Here is a 17,292-nt window from a genome sequence, read left to right as displayed (position 1 = left end):
AAGCGAGCGACCAACTGGCGACGGTCACATCAACGGGCTGGACAGTGCGTGTGTGTGTGTGAGAGCGGCTGCCACCTGCTTTCCTACCGTATTCTCAATAAACGTGGCGTTGCCTTTTCCCCTGAAAAAGATCCTTTGTGCCTCTTCTAAGCATCACACCAGAGCCTGAGCCCCTCGCCCTCTCCTGCCGCCAAACCCCCTCCCAGAGCCCGCACGCCCGTCCTACCCATCGCGCCTCTTGGGGCCTACCCAGTGCAGAGCGGAGTGGGAAAATGACCTCTCGGGTCTTGCTCAAATGCTCCCGGTCCTGCAGCCCAGCGTCCTGTTTGCTTGGGTTGCAACAGTGCCAGGTTTTTCCTAAGAACAAAGCGACCCAGGCGAGGAGTGGCCCGTCTGCCTGATTTGCTGGGAAACAGGTTCTGCCAGGCAAAGGCGGGATTGTGGCTTTGAATGAGCTCCCTGCCTCGGTAAGTACATAAGAACGGGTCAGACCAAAGGTCCATCTCGCCCAGTATCCCGTCTGCCGACAATAGCCAATCCCAGGTGCCCCAGAGGAGGTGAACCAAAGGCAATGATCAAGCGATTTGTCTCCTGCCATCCATCTCCCGCCTTCGACAAAAGGCACCATCCCTTATCCCTTGCTAATAGCCATCTATGGACCTAACCTCCAAACATTTATCGAGCTCTTTTTTAAACTCTGTTTGAGTCCTGGCCTTCACAGCGTCCTCTGGCGAGGAGTTCCGCAGGTTGTCTGTGTGCTGTGTGAAGAAAAACTTTCTTTTATTAGTTTTGAACCTGCTACCCATTAATTTCATTTGGTGTCCTCTAGTTCTTATATTATGGGAACAAGTCAATAACTTTTCTGTATTCACTTTCTCCACACCCTTCAGGAGTAGAGCTAAGAAAACACCCATGTGATTTTGCCAGCTCGTCTTGGGTAGCAAACTGCTGAGTTACGCTGGGGTTAGTGCTGTTGTGACAACCAAGGTGTCGTCTTGGGTGTGTTTTGATCCACAAACCGGTCAGCCGACATTTTAATGGAGGGGGCCATTCTGTTAATGACTTAAGAGTTTGCACCTTACTGAAGAGGAATTTTCACACCACTTTGGAAGGAGAAGCTGCTGAACTCTCTCTTATATTCAAATTTGACACATTAACCGGTGGTTTGAACCGGGATGGGAATTTTCTGGGTCATTATGGGGGTCCGTTTGCATACTTGGCTTGACCTAATTCTTGACCCCACCCCCTTCTGCCCCTCTGCTCTCTGCTTTGCTCACCCTGATCGTTTTTTTTCTGATTTGTCCACCTTGATCACTATTTGTGGTTCTCTGGGCCTTAAACATGGAGTCTGTTCTGCTGTGATCTGAAGAAGTGGGTCCATCCCACGATATCTCGCCACTGTTAGCCGGTGGCCGGGTAACGTGCGGTGAGCTACCAACTCTGCCCTTATTACCATCTGAGTCTTTAACCGCTAGAGCGCTGGACTCCTTCGCAGCGGGCAGCCTGGGCAAGGCTGACGGATGCCCCAGGGTCCTAAACACCCGAGTCTTTTAGTGCTAGAGCAGTGAGCTCCTTCACAGCAGGCAGCCAGGATTGGCTGACGGGTGCCCCAGTGGTAGCACTAAGAGCCTTTCCACACCCGAGACTTTAACTGCTAGGACGCACTGTCCCTCCGCAGCGGGCAGCCAGGATTGGCTGACGGGCGCCCCAGGAGTCTGCCCCGTGGAGGCGGCACGACTCTACCCTGGGCTCTTAGCACTCTCACCTATGGCCAGGCTGTGGTAACCAAACGGTTAAAACAAAAAGCAGTCAAGTAGCACTTTAAAGACCAGCAAAATAGTTTATTAGGTGATGAGCTTTCGTGGGACAGACCTGCTTCTTCAGACCAGAACAGACTCTATTTAAATAGTAACTATTAATATTTAAATTAAATTAAATTAAATATTTAATATTTTAATATTTAAATACTTAAATATTGAGTCTGTTCTGGTCTGGCTCTGGTCTGAAGAAGTGGGTCTGTCCCACGAAAGCTCATCACCTAATAAACTATTTTGCTAGTCGTTAAAGTGCTACTTGACGGCTTTTTGTTTTGCTAGTGTATAGACTAGCCCGGCTTCCTCTCTGTTACTATTCAAACTGTTAAAGTCCTTTTGATTGTGCCGGCTGTGTTGCAGTGACAAAGAGCAACAGCAGTGAGGCTTAGATCTTAACTCGTTACGAGTTTATTAAGCTACAGTTATAAGGGTGCGGTTACAAAAGGCTATTGTCTACTTCTTATATGCTAGCAGAGTGCAGGTGTTAACAGGTTACGTTACAATCCAATACAACGACATCTTAATACAACGACATCAATCTATAGAGCTCTAATTCTTTAACTGTGTACACCAAAAAGGAGACCTTAATGTGGGTACATCTTACCCTCCTTCCTTCTCTCGATACCAGCGTAGCCAAGCCAGGATCGGTCACTCAATTCCGCGGAAAGACGAATACGAGGTTGGGCGTCCCCAGTTGCGGACCTCGGGAGGCAATCACCTGACTCGACCAGCAGGTAGTTGGTGAAGAAGATGCACTCAGAGTCAGAGTGCTGCTGGGCCCATCTTTATACCCCCTGGGTCACGTATCCTCTTTCTTATCTATGGTGCCAGATCGTACTGGTCTGTCTTTTGTGATGCCAGTTTTTACAAGGGCAATTCATACTTAATTTGCACTTGGAAGACAGGAGATAAAGCATTTGGGAGTACGGGACATTCTTTTGCAAGGGCAGAGATTTCTCTTCTGGGATGGCTGTGTGGGCACATCACTCCATTAATGGCAGCCAAGGGCAGTTCTCTGAGGCCCTTCGTTAACGGTTAGCCTGTTAGCCCTCTCTCTGTGTTTTCTGTTTCTCAGGGTCACAATGAGCCAGCACATCTGGGCCCCTTTAGGAAGGCATCAAAGACTGTGCTGTTTAACTGCTGTTCAGTGCCCTGTGTGCTCTGAGGCACCTTACAGGGGAGGCAAAAGCTGGTCTGTAGTGGGGAGATTTTGTCTGGCTACAACCACCTCATAAATTATTTTGTTAGTCTTTAAAGTGCTACTGGACGGCTTTTTTGTTTTTTCAGAAAGCAGTTGGGTTTGCAAATTTCCAGACTGGAAATTTCCAGGCTGGCTGGGTGGGGGCCGTCTCCCTGGCCCAGCTTTTGTTAAAAGGGAGGGCACACCCAGAGAGGTCAGATTTCCACCCCTCGGGACGAGGGGAAGATTAGAACTTGGTTTTGCAAAGGAAAGGCCTCAGCCCTTTAGCCCCCAAAATGCCAGATTCTCAAGGAGGTTACACAAAGGTTGTGCTCGACCAAAGCGGAATGTAAATGTGTAATTGCAATGGGTTTGTTCTTGTTACTCACGCTGACTGCTGTAGCCAATGGGCGCCGCTATCAAAAGCTGTAGAATTGTACCACGTACTGAATGTTTGGAAAGAGCCATGTAACATGATGACATTGATGTATAATTGTAGGCCAAGGGAGTATGTAGTTCTGAAATGTCACCGTTGTTTCTGTAACTAGCTCACATGAGGAGGACCATTCCAAACCTATTGTGTGGCATGGAAGGGGAAACCGAGGCACACAGCCTTTGTGGTGGTCTGGCTGAATGCCGAGGGTGGAAGCATTTGTACCTTCCTTTACTGGACTGTAACTGAATTCCAGACATTTGCTGCAGTGGCTGGATGGACTCTGCCTGCCTGACTTGAGAACGTGGCTGATGGACCGGAGGCCGAAGCAGGGAGACCAACCAACCCGAGGGAGCTAAAGGGACTTGCCCGGCTGCATCACATGAAAGGGGCCAATGCCAAGCTCTTGACTTGGAGCCTCCCCCGGCAGGATTACGACGTGGAGGTGGTGCACGCCAAGGGGAGCACTGAGGGTACAGCCGATGCCCAATCACGAGGGAAGGGCCCTGAACTTCCCCAGGTCGCCGGCTGAGTGGCCCCGCTCAGTTCGGTCTGGAAGGGGGGAGAGATGGGATGGAGTGGGGGATACCTGTGTGTCTGGGCTGGGAGAGAGAGAGACAAAGGAGGGGGCCCCTCAGGGCCTCCTCTCCCCGACATGGATGGGACTGGCTGTCTCTGCCGGCTGCACTGGCTCCTCTGTACGAGGCTGCGTCCCATCGGCTAATAAACCCGCTGTTCCCCTGCTGAGTGAGAGTCACTCCCGCCTGCGGATGGGGTGCCGAGCCTGGGGGACCCCTGAACCCCCCCCCCACACCTTCCAGCTCTATGAGTTAGAAAAAAGCATTAAATGTGAAATACACCTATCTGAAAACCAGCGTGAAATGTACTAAATGCTAAGGGGCTGGAAGCTGAACAATGGGGAACGTGAACCGGTACGAGAAGCCCAGGGAACCTGGCCCCCCCAAGACCTTGAGGAGAGCCGTGGGCACCGAGGAGAAACACAAATGACCCCAGCGTTAAAAAACCCGGCTTAGGAGGACAGGTCAACGGGTGACTTCTCAGGCGCCCTCCCCACCCCACACGGCCGCGACCGCCCCAAGAGTGGGTCGCGGTCTGGCAGGAGCCGGGGGGCGCCGTCTGTTTGGTGCGCCCAAGAGAAAGTTACGGGAGGACTTGTAGAGCCGGGGTGAGGAACCTGGAGCTGGTGAGAGCTGGCCCTCCGCCGACATGGACCCAGGCCACAGAAAGGTGTGGGGCTTTCCGCCATGGGGGGGAGAACGTCTCCAAAGCAAAGTCTCCAAGCCTTGGCGCGTGCGCACACACACACACACACACACACACACTCACTCACTCACTCACTCACTCAGGTCCCGCTGTGCCCCTGGGGCTGGTGTTTGCAGCTCTCCAGGCACCCTGAACTGAGTGAGGCCCGTGGCTCGGTTTACCCCCCGCATTTGAGAGCCAAGTCAGTGAGGGTTTTAGCTGCGTTTTTCTGGGGCTGGGGGCTGTTGCTTCTCTCTTGTGTGGGGGGCCCCGGACGAATGTTTTCCAGGGCTCTGTGGTGCCCCACCCCCAGAAAGGTTCCCTGGCCCGGTCTGCAGCTGGAGCGAAGAGCAGAGTCTGGTGCTAGGATAAGCAGAGGGCGAAGTCCGGGTGTGGGCTCTGAGCCAGCTCAGGTGCTCTTGCCGGCTGGGAAGGAGGCCAGCTCTTGGCCTGGGCTGGGCTAGGGCATGGGGTGGGTGGGGCGGGGCGGGGAGGGGGGTTCCACAGAAGTGGGACCGGTTGCCTAACGAGGGGCTGGACTTGACTACTTGCCAGACACGAGGCTACATTAACCGGCTGCCCTGCACAGGGCCGGCCAGAAGGAGACGGGACCGAGAAGGCCGACTGTTGTCCTGGGGCGGTAGGTGTCCCACGTGGCCTCAGTTTGCAGGGGGCTGAAAGGGAGGGGGTCACTGGAAGGCAGGACTCCTGTGTTCACCGCTCGGGGCGGCGGGGGGGGGAGCGGTGGGGGTGGCAGGGCCTGGGAGCCAGGACTCCTGGGTTCTCTCTGCCAGCTCTGGGAAGGGAGTCACGGAATTAGAGTAGGAGGGAGCTGGGAGGCAGGACACCTGGGTTCTCTGCCGGCTGTGGGAGGGAAGCGGGGGCTAGTGGTTAGAGTGGGGGGGGTGCTAAGTCTCCTGGGTTCTGTGTGGCTGTGGTGGGGGGGCGGTTATGGTTGGTGGGGCAGTGCTAGGACACCTGGGTTCTCTGCCGGCTGTGGGAGGGCAGCAGGGGCCAGTGGTTAGAGTGTGTGTGGGTGTTGGGGGCTGGGAGCCAGGACTCCTGGGTTCTATCCCCAGCTCTGGGACAGCAGTGGGCTCTTGAGGGTTGAAGCCATGGGGCTAGGGACTGGTGAGGGTCCTGGCTGTGAAAACCAGGACTTGTGGGAGGTTAAAGAGCTGGATTCTAACCCTAGCGCTGCCCCCGCCTGCCCCATTTGAGGCTCATTTAATCCGTGTTCTTAAAGCGGTGGGAGAATTTCGGCAGGGCAGAGGGAACTCTCGGGAAAGGCCGGTGGATCTGCGGCCGTCCGAGCGCCTCCCGTCCTGTGTGCAGTGCTGAATGTAGGTGGCCCCAGAGCCTCCGATGTGCCGGATGAGGAAGGGGGTCTAGCCAGGCCCACGTGTGACCCCCATCGGTGTCTCTGCCCTGCTCTGGAATATCTCCCGGGAAAGAGATTCCACAACCTCCCCGGGCAGTTTATTCCGGTGTTTAATCACCCGGACAGCCAGGAACTTTTTCTGGATAAACTGGAGAAATGGTTTGAGGTAAACAGGATGAAGTTTAATAAGGACAAATGCAAAGTGCTCCACTTAGGAGGGAACAATCAGTGTCACACATACGGAATGGGAAAGGACTGCCTAGGAATGAGCACAGCAGAAAGGGATCTGGGGGTTACAGTGGACCACAAGCTAAATATGAGTCAGCAGTGTGATGCTGTTGCAAAAAAAGCAAACGTGATTCTAGGATGCATTAACAGGTGTGTCGTGAACAAGACACGAGAAGTCATTCTGCCGCTCTGCTCTGCGCTGGTTAGGCCTCAGCTGGAGTATTGTGTCCAGTTCTGGGCACCGCAGTTCAAAAAAGAGGTGGAGAAATTGGAGAGGGTCCAGAAAAGAGCGACAAGAATGATTAAAGGTCTAGAGAATGTGACCTATGAGGAAAGGCTGAAAGAATTGGGCTTGTTTAGTTTGGAACAGAGAAGATTGAGGGGGGACGTGATAGCAGTTTTCAGGTATTTAAAAGGGTGTCATAAGGAGGAGGGAGAAAACTTGTTCTTCTTGGCCTCTGAGGATGGAACAAGAGGCAATGGGCTTAAACTGCAGCAAGGGAGGTTCAGGTTGGACATTAGGAAAAGGTTCCTAACTGTCAGGGTGGTCAAACAGTGGAATAAATTGCCTGGGGAGGTTGTGGAATCTCCATCGCTGGAGATATTTAAGACCAGGTTAGACAGATGTCTGTCAGGGATGGTTTAGACAGTACTTGGTCCTGCCATTGGGGCAGGGGGCTGGACTCGATGGCCTCTCGAGGTCCCTTCCAGTCCTCGTGTTCTATGATTCTGTGAAAATAATTTATTAGGTGATGAGCTTTCGTGGGACAGACCCGCTGCTTCAGCCCACAGCCAGACCAGACCAGACTCCATATTTAAGGCACAGAGAACCAAAAATAGTAATCAAGGGAGACAAATCAGAAAGAAATATCTATCTATCCAGCCTCCCGCCCACGCAAGTCCGGTTCTCTCCAGTGGCCGGTCCTGTTGCCCAAGCTGCAGTTGCCCGGCGAGGCCAGGACATCAGGGTGGCGTGTGTCCTTTGCGTTGCAGGGACGGAGAAGCCGGCTGGGATGGCTGGGAAGGACTCGGAGCTGGAGAAAGGCCTCCACGCCATCGTGGACAGCTTCTACCGCTACGCCAAGGGCCCCCCCGGCAAGCAGGGGCTGGACCAGGCAGGGTTCAAGCAGTTCCTCAAAAATGAACTGAGCCATCAGCTCACGGTGAGAGCCGGCTACGGTCCCCCCCAGGCAGCAGGAGATCCCAGCTGCCTACTGATGGCAAATGGGGCTCTGCTGGTGCCCCTCACTCCTGACCCCCAGCCCTGCTGGGGCCCTGCAGTCCCCGCCGAGGAACTGCCATGGCCGTCGTGTGTTTCAGGAGGTGCAGAGCGCCGAGGCGGTGAAGAACCTGCTGCAGAAGTTGGATAAGGACCACAACCAGCTCATCTCCTTTGACGAGTACTGGGAGCTGATCGCCTTCCTCTGCCAAACCATCCAGCGTTACCGCTACAGCCAGTAGCGACTGGCGGCCGGGGGAAACCGAGGCAGGCTCCCCGCGGGGGCCAAACCTCCGACACCTTCAGCTCCCTCTCGCCCGCCTGCAGCTGTTCAACCCAGGCGCCCTGAAACTCACCGGTGCGCTCGGCGACTGCGATCTGGCTGCGTTCCCCACCCCCAACCTCTCCCCGTGCCAGGATCCGCCCCCCCCTGCCCCCGGTCTGTGCTCCCGACCCCCCCAGCTTTGTCCACCGCTGTAGCCGGCACCGTCGCTCGAATAAAGAGCCCGATGAATCTCTTTCATGCAGCCGGGAAAGGCCCCGTGTCCGCGAAGGGGAACAGGGACTCCGGAGAGGTCGGCGTCAATGGGACGCTTTCTCCCCGAGTCCTGTTCCGTCCCGGACCCCGACGCCCCCTCCCCAGTGGGCGCTGGCACAGCGCCAGCTCTGAGGACTTAGCCGCTGCGGGTGTAAATTCACACCCCGGCCCCACTTCCGCCACACCCGCTGGCGGGACGGTCAGGCCCGCGCAAGGGGTTGCACCCGGCGAGAGGGGGTGGATATTTCCCCACCCATCCCGTTCAGCGGGGCTCAGTGAAATCAGCTCCTTGCTACACCCTGCCCCAGTGGGCCGGGAACAGGGGACTGAGGGCGGGACCCGGAACGTGGCCGTACAGCGCCCGGGAGAACTCCACGGGAAACACGACGCCTGACTCTTTGCTTCGGATGCAGCCACCGAGTGAGGGTCTGGGGCCGCTCTCGCTCCTCCGGCATCTCGGGCCTCCAGCAAGGAGGAAAAATGTGGCTCTAGATCATCGGGGCAGGGCCTGTTCTAGCCAGCGCCCCCTCCCACACACACTATGGTACGGCCTTCCTAGCCCCTCCGCCACTATAGTACGGCCTTCCCAGACCTCCTCCAGTATCGTACGGCCTTCCCAGCCCCCCCCGCCCCCGCTGCTATAGTACGGCCTTCCCAGACCCCCTCCACTATGGTACGGCCTTTCCAACCCCCCCTCCCCGCCACTATGGTGTGGTCTTCCCAGCCCTCCAGTAACTTGCATATCCCAAGACAGCAGGAGACAGTGGGTGCAACAGACACACCCGTGTGTGTGTGTCTGTGTGTGTGTGTGTGTGTGCCGCACAGACACACAGCGAGAGACAGTCCCTGCCCCGGCTGAGATCAGGACCCCGTTGGGCCGGGCGCTGCACAGACACACAGCGAGAGACAGTCCCTGCCCCGGCTGAGATCAGGGCCCCGTCGGGCTGGGCGCTGCACAGACACACAGCGAGAGACAGTCCCTGCCCCGGCTGAGATCAGGGCCCCGTCGCGCCGGGCGCTGCACAGACACACAGCGAGAGACAGTCCCTGCCCCGGCTGAGATCAGGGCCCCGTCGGGCCGGGCGCTGCACAGACACACAGCGAGAGACAGTCCCTGCCCCGGCTGAGATCAGGGCCCCATCGGGCCGGGTGCTGCACAGACACACAGCGAGAGACAGTCCCTGCCCCGGCTGAGATCAGGGCCCCGTCGCGCCGGGTGCTGCACAGACACACAGCGAGAGACAGTCCCTGCCCCGGCTGAGATCAGGGCCCCGTCGGGCCGGGCGCTGCACAGACACACAGCGAGAGACAGTCCCTGCCCCGGCTGGGCTCCTGGGGCGGCCGCAGCGGGGCTATGGCTGTTGAGCGCCGGGTGACACAGCGATGTGGCGGCAGGCGGCTGGAGGAGGACGCAGGCTGCCTGCCTGTCCTGGTGCTCATGGCAAGGCCCTCGGAAGGGGGCTTGTGCCCTTGCAGCACTGCAGCCACCAGGGGGCAGTAGGTCCCTACGCAGCTGTGGGTTCCAACCCCTGGCTCCCACCCCCGCCAGCGGCCAGTGCATGAGCTGCTGCTCTGGGGGACCCTGCCAGGGACTAGCCAGCAATGGCTGGGGAATAGCTCATTTCCCCCCCCTCCAGGGGGTGCCAGCTCCAATCTGGGGGCGCCGCTAGCGGGGTGCAGGGTTTTGCCACTGGTTGGCAGTTTCACACTTGCTGCTGGATGGAATGTTCACACACACACACACACACACACACACACACACACACACACACACACACCCCCGCCCTCAGGGCTAGCTTGCTGCCCCCTAGTGCAGCCAAAGTCAGCTCAAGTAGAGATCCCACCGCTCACACCAACAGTGGCCCACTCAGCCTACAAGCCGCCTGGCTGGTGGAACGACCTTGTGTTTTCAGGTCACTGTTGCCTGTTGAACCCATGAGCTTCCCCCAGAGCCTGGGGCTGGCAGGAGGGGAATAATTTGCTTCCACGTTTGAACAGCACCGAAGAAGGGCGACGGTGGGGAGGAGCCGAGACGCCCAGAGAAAGCCCTGGCTCCATCCATCCTGCTCTGGCTCCAGGCGTCTGCTCCCACCGGGGAGGATGTGAGAGTGGAGGCGGGTTTGGTGGCCTCATGAGGAGACGGAGGAGCTCACGGGGGGTGGAGAGTCGGGGCAGTGCAGGGAGCTGGGCTCTGGCAGGATGAGCAGGATTCTCCTGATTTGGGGCTTTGTAGGTGAGCAAGAGGAGCTTGAGGGGGTCTGAATTCTCTGGGGAGGGCACGAGAGACCGGGGGAGAGGGGAGATAAGGTGGGAGGCGCATGAGCGAGCAAGTATTTTGGTTCCTCTAAGAAAGACAGGGTGTTGGGCGGGGACACAGGGCTAGTGAACTGGTGCTTGTATTGGGGAGGGTGATGGGGCGCATGGTGTGTGGGCCTGGCGGGACGGCATGTGTGGGGGTCCTGGCAGTGGGAGGGGGTCTGGGTGTGGGGTGCATGGAGGTATGAGTGGGGTCATGGAGGGCTGGGTAGGAGGCTCCGGGGGGGGGGGGGGGGGCTGGGTGGGGATATAGGGCCCAGTGTTAGGGATGGGGGCGGTTGGGTGTGGGGGAAGTGGGAGGCACCTTGTGTGAGTGGAGGTGGGACGCTGGGAGGGGGGCACAGTGTGAGAGTCGGGGGGGGGATTGGGGGTGTCCAGGTAAGGATGGAGGGCAATGGGGGTGTGTGTGTGTGGCAGGCCAAGTATGGAGGTGCGGGGGGCCAATGGGATGACCCCAGCCCCACGGCCCCCCCGTCTCCCGCAGGCAGCTGCTGGGCGCAGCGGCTGGAGGTGCCGGGAGCCGGCGTGGCGGTGAGGCCGGGGGACACAACCCTGCTCCCAGCCACCCTGCACCTGCCGGCCCCGCCGCCCGCCTCCTTCCAGCTGCGCTGGCGCTTCCTACCCACGGGCCGGCTGGTGCTGCTGGTGGTGGCCCAGGGCTGTGGCCCGGCCCCCTGGCGCCTCTCCTGCCGCCTGGGCCTGGAGCCGGGCCGGGGCTACGAGGGCCGAGCCGGGCTGGGGCCCCGCGACGCCTCTCTGGAGCTGCGTGGCGCCTGCCCCGAGGACGCCGGCCCCTACCGTGTCAGCCTGCTGGGCCTGGAGCTGCACGCCGCCGCCGAGCTCAACCTCAGCCTGGCCACCGACCCCGCCACAGGTACCCGGCTGGGCCGTCGCGCCTCCCCCTCCCCCTGCGCCGCCGCCGCCCAGCTCAACCGCAGCCTGGCCACCGACCCCGCCACAGGTACCCGGCTGGGCCGTCGCGCCTCCCCCTCCCCCTGCGCCGCCGCCGCCCAGCTCAACCGCAGCCTGGCCACCGACCCCGCCACAGGTACCCGGCCGGGCCGTCGCGCCTCCCCCTCCCCCTGCGCCGCCACTGCCCAGCTCAACCTCAGCCTGGCCACCGACCCCGCCACAGGTACCCGGCCGGGCCGTCGCGCCTTCCCCTCCCCCTGTGCCGCCGCCGCCCAGCTCAACCTCAGCCTGGCCACCGACCCCGCCACAGGTACCCGGCCGGGCTGTCACGCCTCCCCCTCCCCCTGCGCCGCCGCCGCCCAGCTCAACCTCAGCCTGGCCACTGACCCCCCGCCCCCTCCAGCCCCTGGGGGGGGGTCCCCTCTCCCACTTCCCATCCCGCTCCCCATCTCTGTCTCCCCCCCCCCACAGGATCCCCTCCCCCACATCCCACCCCTGCCCCCCCCTCCTCCCCTCCCCAACCCCCAGCAGGATACCACATCCCAGCCCCTCCCCCCACAGGCTCCCACGGCCCCCCCCCCCCACAGGGCTCCTTCTCCCAGGGATCCGACATCACAGCTGCCTCCTATGGATCCTACCCCCGGCCCGTGGCCCGGCCCTCACCCCCGGCTCTGGCTCGTCTCCCTCCAGATCCAGCCACCGTCCTGCCGCCCATCACGCCGGCGCCCCCCGACGCCGTTGAACCGCAGGGTGAGAGAGGGCACCGAGGGCGGGGGGAGGGGATTCCCGCACTGGGCTGGGACCCTGGGGCCTCCGGTTTCTCCTTCGTCCCCCTGGAGCCCTGTGGCCTGGCTCGCCCCAGCCCCTCTGAGGTACCTCCCCACGGCTTTGCACACCCCGGACCGGGGGGTGGGGGGAGGCCTTGCCTGGTCAGCCCATCCTTGTCATGACCGGGCGGGGGTTTCCCTGGCCGCACCGCCCTGCACACGCTGTCTGTGCCGTGTCCGCCCTGCAAACGGCCGGGGCTTGGCCCCGGATCCCAGCGGGACGGGCCGCACGCTGGGGCCGGTGTTCCCTGTAAGCAGGTGGTTCACATCCTCGGTGCAAGAACAAAATTTATTCTGGGCATGGGTAAAGAAATGAGGGAGCGTTGGCCGGGTCCAGGCAGCTGAGCTGGGCTCTCCATCCCCTTTCCTCTCCGCAGACAACCTGGAGCCGCCCCTGGCGCCAGCACAGGCCAGGCTGGAGGGTGGGAAAGCCGTGGGGTCCAATGCTGTCCGGCTGGGCCTGGCGGGGCTGGTTCTGTGCCTGCTGGCGGTGATCGTGGGCAAGGTGAGCTGGTCCCCCCCCCACGTGTGTGTGTGTGTGTGTGTGTGTGTGTGTGTGTGTGTAAATGCTGCCCCCTGCTGGAGGGCGTCTGATACATACACGCTGTGTGTGTGTGTGTGTGAATGCTGCCCCATGCTGGAGGGACTCTGAGCCATAAACCGTGTGTGTGTGTGTGTGTGTGTGTGTGTGTGTGTGTGTGTGCGTGTGTGTGTGTGTAAATGCTGCCCCCTGCTGGAGGGAGTCTGATCCATACACTCTGTGTGTGTGTGTGTGTGTGTGTGTGTATGCACGCACGCGCACACACACACACACACACACACACACCCCGCTGGCAGGCCCACCCCACACTCACTTTGCTCTCATGCCTGGTGCTGGCCTCCCCCGGCTGTGGCCGCAGGCCGCTCACCCCGGCCTGCCCGCCCCCCCCGCCACCGCCCCACCGCCTCTCCTCGCTGTGGGCCCCAGTCCAATCTGCGATTTCCTTCCCCAGCACATTCTGTCCCCGAGCCCCCCAGCCGCCGCGGAGCCAGAGCCGTACCCAGCGCCTGCCGGCCCCAGCCCTGCGCCACCCACCATCTACGTCCTCCGAGAGCTGCCCAAGCCAGCCGCCTCCGAGGAGTTCTATTCCCTCCTCCACTGACCCTACACCCGCCCGCCGGCTTTTCTCCCCCGTGCCCACTGCAGTGCCGGTCCACAGCCCGTCCTGCGGCGGGGAGTTCCACCGATCGCCGCCGGGCTGTGCCTAACCTGGGCCCCCGCCAGGCTCGCGGCCTGAATGCAGCTTCATTTCCGACGGGAAGCAGCGGCTGAGATGAGGCGGGCCGGAGGGCAGGTTCCCAGGCTAATTCCCCAGCCGGTGGGAAAGCCCGGGGCCCTTTTTGGTGGAGTTCAAGCTGGTGTGCCTCGGCCGTGCGCCCCCCCACGTGGGAATAAATATCGCACCCTTAGGGAGCAATGAACCTGACTGCCGGCTCGGTGTCACGTCACAGCTGTTTTAGTCCAGCAGATCTACCTTCTCTCTCACAGCGGGGAAGAACGTGATCTATTAGCCAATCCCTTCTTCCTCTTTTTTATTCCCCCCCCTTCGTGTTTTCCACGGCCGACCAAAGTCACCCAAGCTTTAGCTGTGAGCTCCTCGTGACCCCACACACCCTGCGTACGTCACCGCTGCGATCTGGACCCAGGGACCGAGCCAGAAATGTCCCTCTGATAATCACAGAGTGGTGAGCTCTGGCCTGGGTTAGAAAAAGTGCTTTAAATGGCTCTTCTGGCCTTCAAAGTGAGGCGTCTCCCCTCCGGCGGGTGTTGGGATTGCCTTCTGAGCAGGGCACACAAGGGTGTTTTCAGGTGGCCAGGGAGGGAAGCAACGGAGGGGGAAATATTGGAAGAGACCTGCCTTTGAAAGGGAACTTTTGCAACTTTTTCGTTGCCCTGAAAAGTGGGGGAAAAACTTCCTGCGGGGCTGGAGTGGATCTGGAGGAGCTAAAAACGTGGGAGATGCTCACGGAAGCTCTCCAGGATGTGTTACACACAGGGTCCTACCCCGCTCACAGCCGCACAACCGCTGAATGAGGAAAAACTGCACCTTGGCCTAGTTACACAGGGATGCTTAGAGCCGGGGAGTTTTTGAATGACAAGCAGGGTTTGCTGTTTGGTTTTTCAAAGAAAGCAACAGTTTTTAATTGCAGAAAACAGGCCAGGTTAAGCCCCTCTAGTCCGGCATTCTCTCGGCCGGCAGCCTCCGTAATCCGGCATGATTTGAATTAGCCGGGCGACCTCTTGTCACGGGTGTGGCCAACTTTCCTGCAGTCCCAACTCCTGGCTCCGTGTTCTGGGCTGGTCTTTAGCTGTCGTCTACCCTCAATGTCTGCTAAAAGCCCAGTGAGCCGTGGAAGTGTTGATAATGTGCTGAACAATGTCGACCTCTGGGGAGCTGGCAAATTTTTTCACCCTACACGCGTCAGGTCGTGGGGGTGCCGGATTGGAGAGCTTCAAGCTGTATTTGTCTAATTTGTCCATGAAACTTTTGACCAGTCTTTGAACTGTTATTTGGTTGAGGTTCGAAGCAAAATTATTCTGGAAAGCTTTGGTTTCTGCCGAGAGAGTTTTCAGCCTGTTACGGCGGTAATTAGTGCTGAGGGCATGAGCCCTTAAGTGTTCACATACTAACGGGGGGGGAGGGGGTGGAAATTTTCCGCAGATGATGTATTCAGGACTGAGCTCAGGCTCCCAACGCCATGAGCATTTTCGCAAGCTGGCTCTGCTGCCAGCCGAAAACTTCGATTTCCCTTGAAAAACCCAAGAAGCCCGTAAACGAACGATTTTCAGTCTGGAATGCAGCTGCCTCATGGGAGCTGTAGTTCTGGAGCATCATACTGCTATTCAGTTCTGTGGGTGGGGCTGGCTGGGTGGACTTCATCTCCCATGATGCATTGCCAGAAGACCACAGTGCATGATGGGAATTGTAGTCCAATCCAGGCATCTGGCCTAGAGCTATGAATGAGCCATAGTAGGCCCAGAACTACAACCCCCCTGTGGCACTGGGGTGACATTTCCAAATGGAAAAATAGTGGTTTCTGCTTTTCTTTTTGGCCCCAAAACTTCATAGTTCCTAGGGAACCTCCCCAGCACAGGTGCACACACCCATCACGCGTGTGGCCACACCTCTCATCAGCATTTACACGCGACATTTACACACCCAAAGTCCACCAGGCTGACCCTTTGTTCTCAGTAGACCAGCGAGTCAGGCTGCGTGTGGGTGTTCGTGCAATGGATTCTGAGCGTGGTAAGGACTTTAGGACACCCTTTTCTGTCTCTCTCATGGCAGAATAGGGACCTCTTGCTGCTACACGCGTTAAAGCACTTGGGGCCCCAGGCTGGCGTGAGCAGGGCAGTCTGGCAGGCACACCCCATTCGGGGCAGTTTGCTTTGTTTCCCGCAGTGACCTTCTCGCTTCCTTAGTATTTTATATTAAGTCACGCCAGCCATTGTCCCCAGCGGCTGCATAAGCTCACAGACATCACTACCCTGTAAGGCTTCTCATTAACGACAGGAAAGGCTTATTAGCCTTATTTTCTGGGTGGGGAAACTGAGGCACGGTGCGAGGCTGTGACTCTCCGTGGTTACAAGGGGAGTCGGCAGCAAAGCTGGGGCCAGCCCACAGGCTTGTAACCGCAGGAGTCCCTCGCGAAGGAGGGCCGCCAGCCCCTTAGAAAGGTTGGCTGAGTCAAGTGCCATCATTAGGGTCCAGAGTGAACGTCGCCCCAGCGTGGTGGCTTGGCTTTGTGCAGCTCCGGAGCTCACCACCACATCGCAGGTGCTCCTCTCCACTAGCACCAGGTCACGCCGCCTGCGAGACGTCCTTGTTCAGAGGTCGGTTTGGAAGTGCGAGGCGTGCCCGGTGAATTCTGGGATAGGTGGAGGGCAGCTGACTTTAGCGCTACTGGAACGTGGTCCTATGCACGGCCGTAGCTTCACCAGTGCGTTATCCAGGTGCAAACACACACACGCACCCACACCAACAGCAGCTGGCTGATTGCTGGTGCTCCCTGGGCATTTCCATAACCTTCTGTCTCCACCTTCTCGGGCGCCCGCGGCTACCCGCGCCGACACCGGCCCTTCAGCATCCAGCCCAGGCCGGCGGCTCCCACCAGCACAGCTGGGACAAGGAGCAGGTACCATTTCCAGTTCTCGGCCTCTGCAAGCCAAGAGAAGAGGGGGGTGGAATTTGTCCTAAGACTGGTTGCAAGAGCAGGAGGGAGGAGAGGGGGCTGGGGGGGGGGCGGTGTTTGTGTGGCCCTGTTAGTCTGTAGCTTCGAGAACAACAAGGAGTCTCGTGGCACCTTGGAGACTAACCGATATGTCGGAGCCTCAGCAAAGACCTGCTTCTTGTGTGGGAAAGTGTGGACGGATATGAAAAAAAAAAACAAAGTTCCTTGTGACCCGGTTCCACGGGAAGCTTTGGCTTTCTCGCAGAAAGAAAAGGGCATCGGCTTATTGAACACGGCCTTGAAACCGGACTTCCGGACAAAACTAAAGAACCCTAGACCTGGAAGGGACCTTGGGAGGCCATCAAGTGCAGGCCGCTCCCCTCACAGTAGGACCAAACACCATTGAGACCACCCCTGTCAGGTGTCTGTCTAACCTGCTCTGAAATAGCTCCAGGGATGGAGAAGCCACAACCTCCCCCGGGCAATTTATTCCAGTGTTTAACCACCTGGACAGTTAGGAAGTTTTTCCTGCTGTCCAACCTCCACCTCCCTTGCTCCAGCTTAAGCCCATTGCTCCTTGTCCTGTCCTCAGAGGACCAGGAGAACCATTTTTCGACCTCCTCCTTGAAACCCTCTTTGAGATGCTTGAAAACCGCTGTCACCTCTTCTCGTTTCCAAACTAAACAAGCCCAGTTCTTTCAGTCGCCCCCTCATCGCTCGTGTTCTCTAGACCTTCCGTCCTTCCTGTTGCTCTCCTCTGGACCTTCTCCCACGTCCCCACACCTTTCCTGAAACGTGACGCCCAGAACGGGGCACCAGCTGAGCCCTGATCTGCACAGAGTAGAGCGGACGAATGACTTCGCGTGTCTTGCTTCGTGCGACAGGGCAGGGCCGGGGCTGGCCCTCCCAGCTGGCGTTCCCTGGAACTTTTAACAGCCGGGGTGGAATAAATGGCTCTGTGGTTCCCTC

The 17,292-nt window shown here is 58.8% G+C and overlaps 2 protein-coding genes across 3 annotated transcripts; both read left to right on the top strand.

Annotated features, from left to right (window-relative positions):
• The first annotated feature begins 5,230 nt into the window (after positions 1–5,230).
• Positions 5,231–8,036, top strand: LOC142024651 (protein S100-A16-like). Its single transcript, XM_075016804.1, has 3 exons — positions 5,231–5,330; positions 7,293–7,462; positions 7,620–8,036. Exons 2-3 carry the CDS (start codon positions 7,313–7,315, stop codon positions 7,758–7,760), a joined length of 291 nt encoding a protein of 96 aa, XP_074872905.1. The 5' UTR covers positions 5,231–5,330; positions 7,293–7,312; the 3' UTR covers positions 7,761–8,036.
• Positions 8,037–9,249: 1,213 nt separating this feature from the next.
• Positions 9,250–13,577, top strand: LOC142024647 (uncharacterized). 2 transcript variants are annotated; one of them, XM_075016797.1, is made up of 5 exons: positions 9,250–10,289; positions 10,857–11,246; positions 11,975–12,034; positions 12,489–12,616; positions 13,298–13,577. In XM_075016797.1, exons 1-5 carry the CDS (start codon positions 10,256–10,258, stop codon positions 13,421–13,423), a joined length of 738 nt encoding a protein of 245 aa, XP_074872898.1. In that variant the 5' UTR covers positions 9,250–10,255; the 3' UTR covers positions 13,424–13,577. The 2 variants fall into 2 exon arrangements, with proteins under 2 accessions (XP_074872898.1, XP_074872897.1); XM_075016796.1 differs by having other exon boundaries at positions 9,259–10,289; positions 13,104–13,577.
• The last annotated feature ends 3,715 nt before the right edge of the window (positions 13,578–17,292 follow it).

Source organism: Carettochelys insculpta, chromosome 22 (assembly GCF_033958435.1).
Source record: "Carettochelys insculpta isolate YL-2023 chromosome 22, ASM3395843v1, whole genome shotgun sequence".
NCBI classification, from domain to species: domain Eukaryota; kingdom Metazoa; phylum Chordata; order Testudines; family Carettochelyidae; genus Carettochelys; species Carettochelys insculpta.
Note: the sequence above shows the minus strand (reverse complement) of the source record. Positions and strands in the feature narration are given on the sequence as shown.

Bases quoted from the DNA above. Each gene is read 5' to 3' on its own strand.
- LOC142024651 (XM_075016804.1), top strand. From the start codon at position 7,313: ATGGCTGGGAAGGACTCGGAGCTGGAGAAAGGCCTCCACGCCATCGTG. The intron at 7,463-7,619 runs GTGAGAGCCGGC...CGTGTGTTTCAG, and splicing joins AACTGAGCCATCAGCTCACG to GAGGTGCAGAGCGCCGAGGC.
- LOC142024647 (XM_075016796.1), top strand. From the start codon at position 10,256: ATGAGCAGGATTCTCCTGATTTGGGGCTTTGTAG. The intron at 10,290-10,856 runs GTGAGCAAGAGG...CGTCTCCCGCAG, and splicing joins CCTGATTTGGGGCTTTGTAG to GCAGCTGCTGGGCGCAGCGG. The intron at 11,247-11,974 runs GTACCCGGCTGG...GTCTCCCTCCAG, and splicing joins GGCCACCGACCCCGCCACAG to ATCCAGCCACCGTCCTGCCG.